Genomic DNA, 17,023 nt, shown 5'->3' with positions numbered 1-17,023 from the left:
GTGGAAACAGTGTCAGACTTTATTTTTTGGGGCTCCAAAATCACTGTAGATGGTGACTGCCACCATGAAATTAAAAGACACTTACTCCTTGGAAGAAAAGTTAGGACCAACCTAGATAGCATATTTAAAAGCAGAGACATTACTTTGCCAACAAAGTTCCATCTGGTCAAGGCTATGGTTTTTCCAGTGGTTATGTATGGATGTGAGAGTTGGACTGTGAAGAAAACTGAGCGCCGAAAAATTGATGCTTTTGAACCATGGAGTTGAAGAAGACTCTTGAGAGTCCCTTGGATTGCAAGGAGATCCAACCAGTCCATCCTTAAGGAGATCAGTCCTGAGTGTTCATTGGAAGGACTGATGCTGAAGCTGAAACTCCAGTACTTTGGCCACCTCATGTGAAGAGCTGACTCATTGGAAAAGATCCTGATGCTGGGAGGGATTGGGGGCAGGAGGAGAAGGGGACGACAGAGGATGAGATGGCTGGATGGCATCACCAACTTGATGGACATGGGTTTGAGTAAACTCCAAGAGCTGGTGATGGTCAGGGAGGCCTGGCGTGCTGCGATTCACGGGGTTGCAAAGAGTTGGACATGATTGAATGAATGAACTGGACTGAACTGAGTGAAATGAAGACCCAGCAGACTAGCCACCAACTTCTTTTCATTTAAACTAATGTTCTTTTTGAATTTAGTATTAAGTTCCAGGAACCTACTGCCGTTCTTCTCTTTCTTCCTCTCCTCCCCACTCCTTCCCTCCCTTCTCTTCTCTGTTTCTTACCTTCCTCCCTCCCTCTCTCCTTCCTTCTTTCAGTCCCTCTCAAAAAAAAAAAAAAAAAAGACTATTCAGTTGAATCTGCATCCTTGAATTTCAAATTTTGTTTTTGCAACTATTTTTATTAAATTGGCCAATGAAGTCCCCATACCGAACAACAAGGGCTCTCTTAAAAAAAAATCCTCAAATTTATCCACTTTGTTTACTGGTTGGACTTTGATAGTCCATTCTACTTTAAATCTGTTGTTCTATACATGCCCCAGACATTCATGGTAAGGGTCTGGTTTTTGCTTCCTGAGGAGCACTAATTTTGTGATCATTCTGTTCAGATGAAACATGTCTAGCGAGTGTATTAAGAAAGTGACTGGGAAGACTTGGGTAAGAACTTGTACAGTTACCCTACAGTGACTCCTTTGCCTTTTCTAAACAACCAGAGGGAGACTATCTCAGTCTCTAATCCTGGAATCTTCTTTTTAACAAAACTATTTTAATGATCTAGGTTTTTAAAATGGAAAATGAATTTGTCTGCATGATACAAATTTTGACACTACAAAAGTACATGAAAAACAAGTCTCTCTTGGCTTACCTACTCCTGTCCTTCAGAGGCAACTACTGGCAAAATTTCTAGAGACTTTTACTAGAAATATACTAAGCAAATAAAAGTAAATATATATATATATTCATAAGTATGCATCCATACATTTTTATTCATTTGGGATGATTTGCTGCACAGTCTTCTGCATGCAACTTTTTTCATTTAGTATGGGTTGGACTCCTCCCATATCTCCACATATAGAACCACCTCATTTATTTATGATTGTATAATATACCAGTATAGGAATGAAGCATCCTTTAGGTAGCAAACCAATCACAATGAATTTTCAAGGCATTTGTTTGGGCTACTACCAGCAATGCTGCCCCTTGGAACCTCAGGATGAGCTGATCTGCAATTTCTAGAAGTAGAATTATTCCTGGATCAAAGGGTATACGTGCATGTGTTTTGTTTGCTAGGTTTTACCAAACTTCCCTCCAAAGTGGTACCAAGGTGCCTTTTTACCAACACCCACAGAATTTGACAGTAACACCAAGATGTTCGAAGCTCTCAAAATAGCATTAAGATAGCACCTGGATTCAACCTCACCCCTTCCCTCTTACTCTGTGAATTTCTTCTTCCTGTGTGCCAATCCCGGGTTAAAATAATAGTCTGTACAAAGATCATTTTATAAGTGATGAGAAAACTAGACAAATTTCACTGTTGGCACGATAGTGTTTAGATGACTCAAAATACTGAGACAATGCTTGAGAATGAAACTGGAAGGTAGAAAATGTTTAATTTGAAAAGCTGTGCTGTGCAGCCAGGATTTCAGGACAGACAATAAAACAACAGGAAGTGACAAGCAGGTTTGGAAATGATTTAGAATTGATGTAATAATTCAGAAATAAGTAATAGAAAATATACATTAGGTTTCCAGAAAGGGGCTATGGTTGAAACATCAATCCTAAAGTCTCACTAGTCTCCTGGAACGTTCAATGCCTTTTGTGGTTCCCTTTGTCCCTTGACCTTCCTCTCCCCCACTCTTTTTTTTTGCAGCCACTGAGTGTAATTATATTACCTATATCACAGTTACTAGTCTCACCTATGTCATTCTCCAAGCATTTAGCCTCAGTATGAGGAAATATCACTTTCTTTCATAAATGAGACATGCACACTACTCAAAGAGACCCTCCGAGAAAGGAAAATGACATATTTTCCATAATAAAAACCTACATATTACAGAAACCGCTACTGCAGAAGTAGTTCTAAGTTGAGGAAAAGAAACAGTTGAGTTTTAGCGACAGAATAGCCGTTTTCCTAAGGCAGGTACTGTGTTAGGAAAAGAACCAGTTTCTTTCACGACTTTTCTTTTGGTTTACTACATACAATACTACGGGTTAATTGGTGGACTCGGTCTTGTGGAGCACCATGCTAAATGTCTGTTGAATGCTAGCCTTCAACCAGAAGACCAGAAATAGTAGATTGATAAACGGAAATAAGTATAAGGCATCACAATGCAAGACATGGTCCCTGCTCTCAAGACATATTAAACTTTGGCTAGGAAGATACTATTCATAAAAAGATAAAAGTCAAAAATAAAGTGAGATGTGTGGAAAGAGTAACATGGAAACGTATACTGCCAAATGTAAAATAGATAGCCAAAGGGAATTTGCTGTATGGATAAGGAAACTCAAACAGGGCCTCTGTATCAACCTAGAGGGGCGGGATGGGGAGCGAGATGGGAGGGAAATTCAAAAGGGAGGAGATATATGTATACCTATGGCTGATTCATGTTGAGGTTTGACAGAAAACAAACCTTTACAAAACCTTTTGGGTTTTGTAAAGCAATTATCTATCCATAAAAAATAAGTAAATTAAAAAAAAATAGAGGCAAACAGAATTGTCAAATGGAGACTAGAGATAGCAAGTGACATAGGATTTGGGAGGAAGAGAGAAATGACTGCTATGGGAAGGTTTCACTGAGAATGCAGGACTTGGGACAGTAAGATTCAGAAATCTCAACAGAGTAAGAAAAGAGATTAAGTGTCTCTTCATATTCTGTCATTCTATCCTGGTGTGTGTGTGTGTGTTAGAAGAGGATTTCTCTTGAGATACTGAACATTTGTTATTATAATTGAAAAGGGCAAATGCAGGTATGCAAGATTCTCATTTTTTACTTAAACCCTCCACAAAGTGGTTAAAATTTTGAGTACAGTATTGTTTGCATACCTATTTTTATTTTGTATAAGTTTTTGCTTGAGCTTGGTGCTGGCAGTGGGATTGCATATCAAAAATTTTGGCCTCAAAATCATTTTGTTATATTATTTATTATTCAGCTTGACTGCTACCTTTTACTGAATGGACATCTTACTTGACTGAATTTAGCAGGTTATTTCTGCATAACTTTGATATTTGTCAAATCACCCAGTTTCAGATAAATCTAAATTATTTTAGCCTAATAAATGTTTATTATTTTTTAAGACATTTCTTGGGAAGGAAAATAGAAAATATCCCTTGGTGACTTATTTAGTTCCATATTCTTCTTTCTTTCTTAGATAACTATATTCAGTTTATTGGTCACAGACTATTTACTGAACTTGTCATTTTAAGTTATTATATTTTATAAACAGTGCTGCGATGAACGTTGGGGTGCACGTGTCTCTTTCAGATCTGGTTTCCTCAGTGTGTATGCCCAGCAGTGGGATTGCCGGGTCATATGGCAGTTCTATTTCCAGTTTTTTAAGGAATCTCCACACTGTTCTCCATAGTGGCTGTACTAGTTTGCATTCCCACCAACAGTGTAAGAGGGTTCCCTTTTCTCCACACCCTCTCCAGCATTTATTGCTTGTAGACTTTTGGATAGCAGCCATTCTGATTGGCGTGTAATGGTACCTCATTGAGGTTTTGACTTGCATTACTGTTTATAATAGCCAGGACATGGAAGCAACCTAGATGCCCATCAGCAGACGAATGGATGAGGAAGCTGTGGTACATATACACAGTGGAATATTACTCAGCCATTAAAAAGAATTCATTTGAATCAGTTCTAATGGATGAAACTGGAGCCCATTATACAGAGTGAACTAAGCCAGAAAGATAAAGACCAATACAGTATACTAACACATATATATGGAATTTAAAATGATGGTAATGATAACCCTATATGCAAAACAGAAAAAGAGACACAGATGTACACAACAGACTTTTAGAGTCTGTGGGAAAAGGCAAGGGTGGGATGTCCTGAGAGAATAACATTGAAACAAGTATACTATCAAGGGTGAAACAGATCACCAGCCCAGGTTGGATGCATGAGACAAGAGCTGAGGGCTGGTGCACTGGGAAGACCCAGAGGGATGGGATGGGGAGGGAGGCAGGAGGGGGGATCGGGATGGGGAACACATGTAAATCCATGGCTGATTCATGTCAATGTATGGCAAAAACCACTACAATATTGTAAAGTAATTAGTCTCCAACTAACAAAAATAAATGGAAAAAAAAAGTTATCATATTTGACTTTATTAAGCCAATTATTCTAGTAGTCACAGTATGTAAAATTCACTCATTATGGCAGAAACTTAGAATATAGAGACACTTTAAAGATAAAAAAATTCATAAAACATACTTTTCAATTTAGCGTTCTTTTTAAATACCATATTTATTTATGCATTTTAAATTTATTTAGATAAAAAAGCTTCTCAAAACATTCCAGGATTTTATTGATTTGCTTGTTGCAGATAACAAAGTTAAAAATGTATATATATTTTGAAGGTTGGTTTATTTGAAAATCAGATTTGTATTTCCTACAGTTTTCATGCAGGTAGCTCTGTTTTTGGTGTTCAGAAGATGAATGATAGCTCGCTCATACTAAAGAAGAAATTTCTAGAAGGGAGATGGATGGATGCTGGAGAGCTAAGCTTTTGCAGGATTTCTGTTATTGTTTTTAACTAATTTTTATTTATTCATTTATTTTGAGCTGTTTGGGTCTTCGTTGCTGCAGGTGGGCTTTTCTATAGTTGCGGAGAGTAGGGGCTACTCTCTGGTTGCAGTGCTGGGGCCTCTCACTGCGGTGGCTTCTCTTGTTGCTGAGCACCGGCTCTAAGACACCCGGGCTTCAACATCTGCGGCTCGCGGGCTCCAGGGCACAGGCTCAGTAGTTGCGGCGCATGGGCTTAGCTGCTCCACAGCATGTGGGACCTTTCCTGCATTGGCAGGAGGACTCTTCACCACTGAACCACCAGGGAAGCCCAGACTTCTGTTATTTTAAACAATGCACTTGTGTGTCCAGCAGAGGGATTGTAGTGTGGGGGCAGAGACAAAGCTGTGGTATGTGACAAGGTATGATGGAGGCTGATTGTGGACAAAATTTCTCCATCTCTGTTTGTGAACAGCGTGCTCTGCAGGAGACTACGATTGCCCAAGAGGGTACCTTTTTCTACTCCTCCTTGTTTATTGGATTACCAGTTTTATTCATTATCATTCTCTACAATAATTAAAGACTAGATACTTGTCCAAAAAATGGGGCATAAAGGAAGAAGGTACAAGGCAGAAAGAGTAATTCTTTCTAAAGAAGGCAGATCTCTGACAATGGATATAAACAAATTCTCTGGACAACATGCTGTGTGGCCACACTGATTGATAACTTGAACTTTCCAAAGAGTTACTTTATATGAGATTTTTATACTTTATATGGGGCTTCCCTGGTGGCTCAGTGGTAAAGAATCCACCTGCCAATGAAGGAGACACAGGTTCCATTCTGTGGGGTCAGGATGATTCCCTGGAGAAGGAAATGGCAACCCACTCCAGTATTCTTTTCAGAGAAATGCCATGGACAAAGGAGCCTGGCAGGCTACAGTCCATGGTGTTGCAAGAGGCAAACATGACTTAGTGACTAAACAACAACACTTTATACTGTACGTATGAAGTATAAAGTATAGTTTTTTATTTTACTAAAGGCATCAACATTGTTTAAAAACATGTTTAAAACCTTGTCCTAGAATTACCTACAAAGCCAGTTATGAACTGCACCAGAATCTCTCATGATATTTTATAGTTACACCACACTATCTAGATTGTGCATCCACTTTAGTCACAGTTTTTGGATATTTAAAAAAAAATGAATCTATTCTTAAAGGACACTATACAGTATCCATGAAGAATCCTGGAAATCTAGCTCCATAGCCTTAAGGAAACTATAAAAGATTTCCATAATTATTTCTAAGTAACAAGGGCTCTGACTCTCAAGGTGATTATTTTAACAAAGAATAGGGAGAGGACATGTGCTAACCTTTAATTAACTTTTTTGGGAGATATCTATCATGGTGTTTAGTGTACGAACCTGGGAGCCAGGTGCCTTGGATTGAAGGAGAGATTTTCTATTTGTTAGGTGTGTAATCTTAGAATTTCTCAAATTTTGGGTAATTTAGAATTCTCATTTATGAGTACAAATAGTGATAGTAAGTAACTCATAGACTTGTTATAAAGACTACATGACTTTTAAAACATCCAGCCAATACCTCGCACATAGGAAGCCACTAATAAATAGTATTATATTATGCTTATATAGATTTATATACATTTGCATATAATTTTAATCTTATTGTGAGGTAGGTGTTGTTTTCTCCATTTCACAGATGCATATGTAACCTGTTTCCTCTGAGAGGGATGAGGTCATTGATGTGAAGTTCAGAGAAACAGTAAAGTGCTGGGCCAAAAATAAAACTCAGCTACTAGTGATCAGATTTCTCTTACTTCCTGTGTCAACTATGTTGGACATCTGAGACATATTTTGGTGCCCTTTAATAGCCCCAGTCTACTGGAACCAACTTGATCTCTGATGGACAGAGACTAAATGAATCAGATCTACAAATCTGATTCTAATAAAATTTGCCAAGAATCTATCTTTGATTTTACTATTGTCATTAGTGCTATTCACCAAATATTTCTTGTTGTCTGTGGTTGCATGGTAGGATTATCTTGCTCTGCCAGTTCTAAAGTTACACGTGACTATGTGACTTACTTGAGTTAATGCAACAGAGATGGAAGTGACTTGGCCCACTTCCAAGAGGAAGTTTTAGGAGTCAGGCTGTGATTCATCATGTCCTTTTATCTCTGCTTGCACGACTGCAGACGTACATTGTTAAGATGGAGTTTCTATCAGCAGAGTAATCTGTAGCATGATTAAGAAATACTCCTTGTTTTTAAGTCACTAAGATATTAAGGTTCTTTTTTACTGTAGTATAATTTAGCTTGTGCTGACTGATGCAACTATCGACCCAAACCAGAACACTGAATAGCCAGTAAGGGATTTTAAAGCTCACTTTACGGAGTGGGAGATGCTAAATCATGGTCGCACGGCACTGAATACTCACCTTTTGTGCTCTTCTTTTGTCTGCTCGTTGATTCTGGTGGTAGATCCGACTGAAGTTGGATACGATCACTGGGACGGGTAGAGCAATGACCAAGACTCCACTCAGCGAACAGATGGAACCAAAAATCTTCCCTGCTATGGTTTTTGGTACCATGTCACCATACCTTGGAATAGAAAAAAAAAAATTGTTGTAAGTCACAGAAAGTTTTTTCCATCTTCTACAAATAGTTTTTAGCTTCCAGTCAAGTGATTTTTTGGACCAATCTATCTCTACTTCGCGCTTCCTAGGTGGTAATAGTGGTAAAGAACCGCCTGCCAATGCAGGACACATAAGAGACATGGGTTCGATCCTGGGTCGTGAAGATCCCCTGGAGGAGGACATGGCAATCCACTCCAGTATGCTTGCCTGGAAATCCCATGGACAGAGGAGCCTGGCAGGTTATAGTCCATCAGGTCACAAAGAATTGGACAAGACTGAAGTGACTTAGCAGGCATGCACACATCTCTAATTCATGGCTAAAACATACATGGTTTAAGTCTTCAATAACCTAGACATTATGAATATCTGAATATAAAAATTACCTTTTGACCTTGCAGAAGTGGATTCTAACATTTAGAAATTGCTTTAATTTCTAATAAATTAGAAATTTATTTTAATTGCTTAAAATATTTTAAGCCAGATGATATAATGAGAGCTATTCGATTTGTCCTTTATATCACATGGCATTGTTCTTTACATTTATTTATAGTCACTATTCCCATGCTGAATGTTATAGGCTAGATAACACTCTTTTCCACTTAATTTTTTTTTCTACATTGGACTGGTTATGAAATTTAAATAGAAAAAGTGGTACATCACATTCCTTTCATCAGATATAATGTCTTAAAAATTTGAACTCTCCAAAGGTCCCATTAATCTTCATTTATGAAATCCGATGGCCATTTTTCCATGATTATCTTATTTAATCTCTTATTTATGTTTGGTTTTCTCTTTAGTTAAAATACTTTCTGTCATCTTTAGGGTTAGCAAATTCCCTTAGTGACCTTCTACCTCATTGGCTGCTACTTTCCCATTTTCGTTTCTGGGTCCTCCTTTTCTCTTGTCTGATTTCTAAATCTTGGAGTAATGTCGGTCTCAGGCTCTTATCATCTCAGTATAAACTCTCTTTCTATGTGATTTTATCCAATTCCATAGCTTGAATTATCTATACTTTGAAAGTGAAAGTGAAAGTCACTCAGTCAGGTACGACTCTTTGTGACCCCATAGACTATATAGTCCATGGAATTCTCCAGGCCAGATACTGGAGTGGGTAACCTATCCCTTCTCTAGTGGATCTTCCTGATCCAGGAATTGAACTGGGGTCTCCTGCATTGCAGGCAGATTCCAGGATTTCCTGGAATCATATTTGTTGTCTATATGCTACTGACACTAATTTACAGTGATATCCCTGATGTTCGTTTTGAATATCAGACTCATCGCTTCAGTTGTTTCTGCTCTGATTATTCCTACCACTAGATGTTTAAGAGCCTATTAAGGCTTAAATTAGCCAAAAAGGAACTCTTATTTCCCTAGCTTTCTCTAGCCCCTTCAAATCTGTTCCTCTTGCAATCTACTATTTCTAGTTAAATGGAACTACAAACCACCCAGTTGCTCATATCAACACTGAAAAAGCCACCCTATCCTCAGTCCATGTATCTCTACTCAGCTAGCCTTGTTGACTCTGACCAAACCAAATTATATTCCATTTGAGTCTCTTTCCTCAACTAGAGCCGGGGATACCACTTCTCACTTGAATTCTCTTTTCTACATTTGCCCCGTTACAAGTTACAATTCACACCAACATAGCAGCGAGGGTTATGGCTTTAAAAATGGAGTTTGGGCTGCTGCTACTTTATCTAAACCTTCTAATAAACTTGAAACAAGAATAAACCCAGGTTCCTACTTTTTTCTCCAAAGGCCTGCATCCTTCAGTTAGTTTCTGGCTATATTTCACACTGTCTCCCATCCAGCTCCCGGTCTCCCAGTCACATTGACCATCTGACTTCCTATCACATGGGCAGCCCCTAGATCATCATTATGCAGGTTGAGACTTAAATATCTCCCTTCCAGAAGTTGTTTTCTGGTCATGTTCCCCAGAGTGGTATTATTCTTTTCCCCAAGTCTTTCTCTAAAACATCTTCCCATTTGATTACCTTTAAAGGACTTATTAACACATGAAGCTAATTTGTTAATGTGAAACAATTTCCTTGGTTCCCCACATATCTGCTGACACGAGAATATAACCTTGATGAACTGAAGTTATTCTATTTTGTATCTCACTAGCACACAACAAGTTCTTCATAAATATTACTTAAATAAATATGTTTTCACTACCTTACTGATATAGAGTTCTTCTAAGAGTTCATTGCTGGGGAAGGGGATGAGGAGTTTTTTTTTTTTTTCTTTACTGAAATATAGGTGATATGCTTGGTATTAGAGGTTCTCTGGTGGCTGAGATGGTAAAGAGTCTGCCTGTAATGAGGGAGACACGGGTTCAATCCCTGGGTTGGGAAGATCCCCTGGAGAAGGAAACGGCAACCCACTCCCGTATGCTTGCCTGGAAAAGCTCATGGCCGGAGGAGCCTGGCAGGCTACAGTCCATGGGATTGCAAAGAGTCAGACACGACTGAGTGATTTTGACTTCACTTTCACTTTCAGGTGATATGCAACACTGTATTAGTTTCAGATGTACAGTCTATCGATTTGATATATGCAGTTTTATTGAGATATAAGTGACACAAAACGTTCTATTAGTTTCAAGAAGGAGATCTGTCATAGCATCGCAGAAGCTACCCGGCTGCACCTTTGACGTGCCAACTGCTCCCTGCTCACTTCAGGGCTTTGGGGTGCTCAGTGCACCAAGAGTTTAGTCCTTAGGAACAAGGCACAGATATTGGAATCCAGAATCAAGGAATTTGGGAGTACTTGGGGATTCTCTAACTTGAAGAGTGATCTAGGACACATCATTCTAATTAACACTGGTTTTTAGACATTTATATGTCAATATGGTGGCTCAGATGGTAAAGAATCTGCCTGCAATGCAGGAGACCTGGGTTCAATCCTTTGACCAGGAAGATACCCTGGAGAAGGGATGGCAACCCATTCCATTATTCTTGCCTGGAGAATTCCATGGATGGAGGAGTTTGAGGAGCTACAGTCCATGAGTTGCAAAGAGTCGGACATGACTGAGCGACTAACACATATACACACGGAGATGGAAATTTCAGAACTGGCTCAGGACAGGCTGCTGAGAGTGACAACAGGCTGTACTGACCAGCACCACCTTTGGTGACCCCATTCCAGGCTCTGGTCTTCTGCTTTGGAGGCCCAGTGATTCACTCTTGTTCATATCTGATCAGTAGCTGAGATAATTCACTGTAACTGAAATTCCTACACAGTTTTGGCATCAAAATGACAGAATTGATTTACATTTAAAAAAAAAACAAAACATAAAACCCAGCCCAAGAACTTGAAACAGGCTGCATCCATGTGAAACAGAACCTCTTTCCATAGTCCATCAGGGAAGCTAAATCAGAATCTGAAAATGATGTTAGTGAGGAAACAATCAAAACTAAACGAATTTAGATGGTGAGCATAAAAGGCTTGGGGTCTTTCTTGCCATAAGGATATATCAGTGGAAGATCAACTTTTTATACCACGATTGCCACAGATCACATTGAGTACCCAGCCATGGTTTATAAATATCTTCTTTCCTTTTGCACTGACTATGCGTGGGCTCTGAAGAAGTCTTTAACACACATCCCCTTCATATGTACATGCATACATAAAAGCAGCTTTTCAAAACAGAGATTTGATTTTAATGTTTAGCAATTAAGATCTCGAAAGTCTCTCAGAAAAGAAAGTAAATAAAAACCCAACTATTTGTTATAGCCTGAGAAGGTACAGATTAAGTCCATGTAATTAAAGTAAACCTTTAAAAATATAAGTAAAATAACTAAATGAATCCATCATATACTTTTTTCCTGCCTCTCTGAGATTTTTTAAATTACCATTTCTTAACTGGTTTTTAAAATTTTAGGCTCATTATATCATCCTGTAGGCAAAGCCGGCATACTTGCGATTATTAGAAAAAATTAAGGGCTGACTGAACCCAAAGCTCAGTAAGACGTTAAGAAGAGTGGGGATTAGTAAACTCAGTTGGCAGCTGATCGTGGTGATAGGGGTGGGGGTAATCATGCTATCAGAAAGGCTGCACCTAAAAGAAGGGAGAAAACAGATTCTCTGGGATTCAAAGAGGTGCTGGGCCAGTTGATAAAGCAGCTTTCCATGGGAAAGAAATTTTTGATGAGGTACCTGGGATTCAACTAGAAAATAATCACTGCAAATCCTTTTTGAATATAAACAGAGATTATAATTTGAATAAATAAGGCAGAAAGTGAACTTGCTACTCAGAGGGAAAAGACAGGTAAAATGAAATATCTTGTTTGTACTGTAACAAAAGGGGGGAAAGAGAATGAACCAGCTTGCTGAAAATTAGCAAATTCCCATCTAGAAGGATGCATTAGGGAAAAGAGGTAATAGACACAAAAGGGGTGGTTTAATGCCAAAAAGCTCTGCTGCTGCTGCTAAGTCGCTTCAGTCGTGTCCGACTCTGTGTGACCCCATGGACGGCAGCCCACCAGGCTCCGCCGTCCCTGGGATTCTCCAGGCAAGAAAACTGGAGTGGGCTGCCCTTTCCTTCTCCAAAGCATGAAAGTGAAAAGTGAAAGTGAAGGCGCTCAGTCGTGTCCGACTTATTGCACGACCCCACAGACTGCAGCCCGCCAGGCTCCTCTGCCCGTGGGATTTTCCAGGCAAGAGTACTGGAGTGGGGTACCATTGCCTTCTCCAAAGCTCTGCTAATCTGCATCAAATACAGTTATATTTATTATTTACCTTTGTCATATTTGTTTTTAAATCCAAATTTACTTTATAGTCAAGAAAGCATAAGTGAATGCTTGAGGTGACTGGCCCGTGTGCTATGATTATGTGGGAAGAGGCAGGGAGAACAAAATCCTCATTGGTGGGAACACCTCTCAACATTTTACTCCTGGGTGGAAAGACAGATCTTTCTCACATAATAGAAAATTAGGATGGAACTCCCCTGGTGGTCCAGTGGTTAATAATCTGCTCGGCAATGCAGGGGACATGGGTTCAATCCCTGGTCTGGGAAGATTCCATATACTGAGGGACAGCTAAGCTCTTGTGTTCAACTACTGAGCCCAACAGTGCTTACAGGCCGTGCTCCAAGAAAAGCCACCACGATGAGAAGCGCATGCACCACAACAAAATAGTAGCCCCCAGTTGCCGCAACCAGAGAAAGCCCATGAGCAGCAACAAAGACCCAGTGGAACCAAAAATAAATAAAAACAAAGAAAATGAGGATGATCCTCAAGGCCATGGAAGATGGTGAAAGCACAAGGAAGCAGAGGGGCAGGATATTAAGACCAACCAGGCTTGTGATTATGTGTGTAAGGGCAGCCCAAGGCTTGGCTGATCCCAAAGGAGCACCTGCTGCCTCCTTCCACACACCCGAAATATAATGGCACTAAATATACGTTTCTGTCTGTTCTACTCCCTGCCCCTCTCTCCTTTTTACAATTAAACTGCTGTTGATATTTTTAATATTCAAAGCACATTTCATTAGCTTGACTATGTTGGAGAATCATGGAAAAGGCACAGTACGATTTGTATATGTTCTTATATTGTCCATTTGGTTTCTCTTCTCACTTGGCAAGGGGTTCCCAGATGGTGTTATTGGTAAAGAACCCGTCTGCCAGTGCAGGAGACCTAAGAGACCTGGGTTCAGTCCCTGGGTTGGGACGATCCCCTGGAGGAGGGCATGGTAAGCCACTCTGGTATTCTTGCTTGGAGACTCCCATGGTCAGAGGTGGGCTACAGTTCATAGGGTCGCAAAGAGTTGGACATGACTCAAGTGACTTAGCATGCACGCTCGCTTGGGAATGACCTTGAGAATTGAAACGGGTAACTTTTATCTGCAAACTTGTAACTGGGCATAGAACCTGCTAGGGATGGGAAACAGCTCACTAGCAAAACCAGCTGCTTTTCTTTGTCCCTATTGCTATTTGTATTGGAGTATTCAAACTCCAACTCTTACTAAGGAGCAAAACAGCATTACAGACCTCAGGAGTCATCTCTTTGAAACCAGTGGAAGAAAGGCTTAGCAGAGAAAGCTTCCTCATGAGAGATGACACTTATTGTGGCTAAATGATCATTTTAAAGTTTATGTATTGCCTACAATACTGCCCATCTTTTAATGATTATTCTTATCCTAGGCAACTTGTATAACAGTTGGTATTTTATTTTTTATCATATAAAAACACATCTCACTTTGCCCAACTCCTGATGCTTACATTTATGCTAAGCCCAGCAGTATTATATATTCTATTCTTTCTTGTCGTCTTTGGATTTTAATATTAGGTCTCAAGTCTTCAAAAATCCATTTTCCTAAAACAGTTACATTAGAACATTGTGTAGATGTGTTTTTGTTTCCACAGAGACATTTTTTTCTATATGTAAATAAAACTGATTCAAAGACTATAAGAGGCCTCTAAAGTCAAGTAAGAAAGAAGAAAACAGTAGAGAGAATAGCATCATATAAAAGAAAAACTATCAATAAGTTTTACACAATGAAGAATGAGCAGAGTTGAACTTTGTTAGTGGAAGGGAAGCTTTCCCCATACATCTGCTTTCCTCTCTTTCTTCTAACTGTCCCTTCTTTCTCCTACATTTACCATACAGAGTCACTGTAGGTTCTTCTGCTCCTTTTTCACCCTGAACATCCACCATACTTTATGTTTATTGCTCCCCTTCCTCCTCACATCAGTTAAAAGGTACAATATAGGGGTATCATTCACATAAAATGTTAATTCTAAACATGTACTTACTGCCCCCCAAAATACTTGGTTAAAATTAAATATTTTGCCATATGTGAAAGATCATATTGAGTGGAGGACCAATTTCTCAAGAATAGTTTCAGTCATTGGTTTTTGAAGATTTTAATCTCAAATATTATCCAAAACTTTCATGCTAAGTACTTGAATTCTAGAATGCACTCAATGCCAAAATAGTGGTAAATCTTGTTAACACAGACAATCAAATAGTGGTAAATCTTGTTAACTAAGACAATCAAATGAATATATCATCTATCCTTTGTCCATTTATCTTTCCAATTTATCAAGTAATACTGAAATAGATGGGAAAGTGCATAATTTTTAAACATAATACATTGCAAACCAAATTTTACTAATATCTACTCAAACTTTCCATTTTTGGCATTTCTCCAGAAATCAGATGATACATTTAAATCTCAAATGGAGAACAATTTCCTTGAATTTTTTTTTACACAGTGCGAACACAATACTGCTAGCTTCCTAGTCCTATTCATATAGCTTCTATTTTTTTCTTCTCTTTTCGTTTGGAGAGTATAAATGTAGGCTCATTGGATAAAGAAGAAATGTTATATAAGGCAAACCTCCCCAGCAAAGGCATGACTTTCCATCTGTGAAACTCTTTCCCATGGATAACAAGAAAGAAAACAAAACCCAGGAATTTTGTGAATAATTATAGAGGTAGAACAGGTCTTCGTATAACAGGAAGGAAATGCTGATTTGAAAATAAACCTTGATGCTTACTGTAATTCAAACTCTCACTCTCCTTTTTTCTTTTTTATAATGAAAAAGTCTTAAATTGCTAGTTATCAGAGACAGAATGAATGGACTCTGTGCAGTTGCATTGAAGTCCAGGACATCCTGTACGTTGTATAGGGCAGGTGCTAGTTCATGAAAGACTATATTTCACTATGTTAAAGTAAAAAATCCCAACAATTTCATATGAGACATAAATCAGGATTTGGGGGTACAAGTATCTGAAAAATTTTGTTGTTGTTTAGTTGCTAAGTCATGTCCAATTCTTTTGCAACCCCATGTACTGTAGCCTGCCAGGCTCCTCTGTCCATGGGATTTCTCTGGCAAGAATATTGGAGTGTGTTGCCATTTCCTTCTCCAGGGAATCTTCCTGACTGAATTTCCTGTACTGGCAGGCAGATTCTTTACCAGTGAGCCATCAGGGAAGCATTTGAAAAATAGATACCTGCTACCATTACGATATATTTGAATGCCTCCCTATCCCCACGCACAATTCATAAGTTGACATCCTAATTCCCCCTGTGATGATGTTAGGAGGGGGGCATTTGAGAGATAATTAGGTCATGAAGGTGAGGCTCTCATGAATGGGCTTCATACTTTTATAAAAAGAGACCCCCACAAAGCTCCTTAGCCCCAGATTTGTGACGATACAGAAAGAAGGGCTGTCTGTGAACCAGGAAATGGAGCTCACCGACCATCACAAAGAATCTGCTGGCCCATAATTTTGGATTTCTCAGCCTCCAGAACTCTGAGAAAAACATATTTGTTGCTTATAAACTACCTAATCTGTGATATTTTGTTATAACAGCCCAAATGGATTAAGATGTGTAACAAAATAATTAGAGGAATATAAGTAATATGTATAACAACATCCTGGTGAAAGCAGTTAGCTGATGTGTGTGTATGCGCATACGTGTGTGTGTGTGTTATAATTACTGATTTTGTGTCCGAATTTTTGTCCTAGATATGACTGCTCTTCAGAGTAGACTGAGAAATAATTTCTTCTGACCTGGAAGCTGGATCACTTCTCAACTAATAATTCAACCCCTTAGGGTCTCAGTAGCTACGTTATTCATGAATTTTTCTGCCATCAACTTATTATTCTAGAAGGATCACAGTTTGATGGATAATTTTTATGGTAGCTGCAATGTTTGCAAATAGCAAACAGCTTAAAAAAAAAGTGTTACTATATAACACCTGCTTATGGTACAGAACTTGTTTGCCAGAGGGGTCCTGGTATTACTTTGACAATAGAAAGATTTCTCTTTGACGTGTTAAAATCAATGTTTGCCTAACAAGAGCTGCCTTGATTTTGTTCCCACCTCTCTTCCTGGAGGATCAGTCACTATACTATCCTGGCTGTGTTGAAAGTTTGACATTTTTTTGGCTTATCTAACATATACACTTATTTCAAGTCATCTGTGTACTCTCTTGTTTCTTTAAATTGAAGCCAAATTTTGAGCTATTTTTAAAAAGTGTATCTTTCTTTTTTCTTTTTCTACTGTTTACAACATTAATAATCTTAGCATACTAAGTGAAGGGGTCAGCTAGAGGAACCCCACACTCCCTTTATTAGAGGTTCTAGCCAGGAGTCCATGGATTCTTAAGGAATTCATGGATAAATTCCAGATGGGTCAGGGAAC

At 38.8% G+C, this 17,023-nt stretch overlaps 1 protein-coding gene across 1 annotated transcript in view; it reads right to left on the bottom strand.

Moving 5' to 3' along the window:
- The window catches only part of KCND2 (potassium voltage-gated channel subfamily D member 2), a 544,689-nt gene that overhangs the window by 12,504 nt on the left and 515,162 nt on the right, over nucleotides 1-17,023 (bottom strand). Inside the window, exon 2 of the mRNA XM_043873332.1 lies at nucleotides 7,675-7,837. Coding sequence (XP_043729267.1) covers nucleotides 7,675-7,837 — 163 coding nt within the window. The remainder of the gene's footprint in view (nucleotides 1-7,674; nucleotides 7,838-17,023) is intronic.

The sequence above is a fragment of the Cervus elaphus genome, chromosome 18 (assembly GCF_910594005.1).
Source record: "Cervus elaphus chromosome 18, mCerEla1.1, whole genome shotgun sequence".
Lineage (NCBI taxonomy): Eukaryota > Metazoa > Chordata > Mammalia > Artiodactyla > Cervidae > Cervus > Cervus elaphus.
This window is presented reverse-complemented; position numbering and strand designations above follow the sequence as displayed.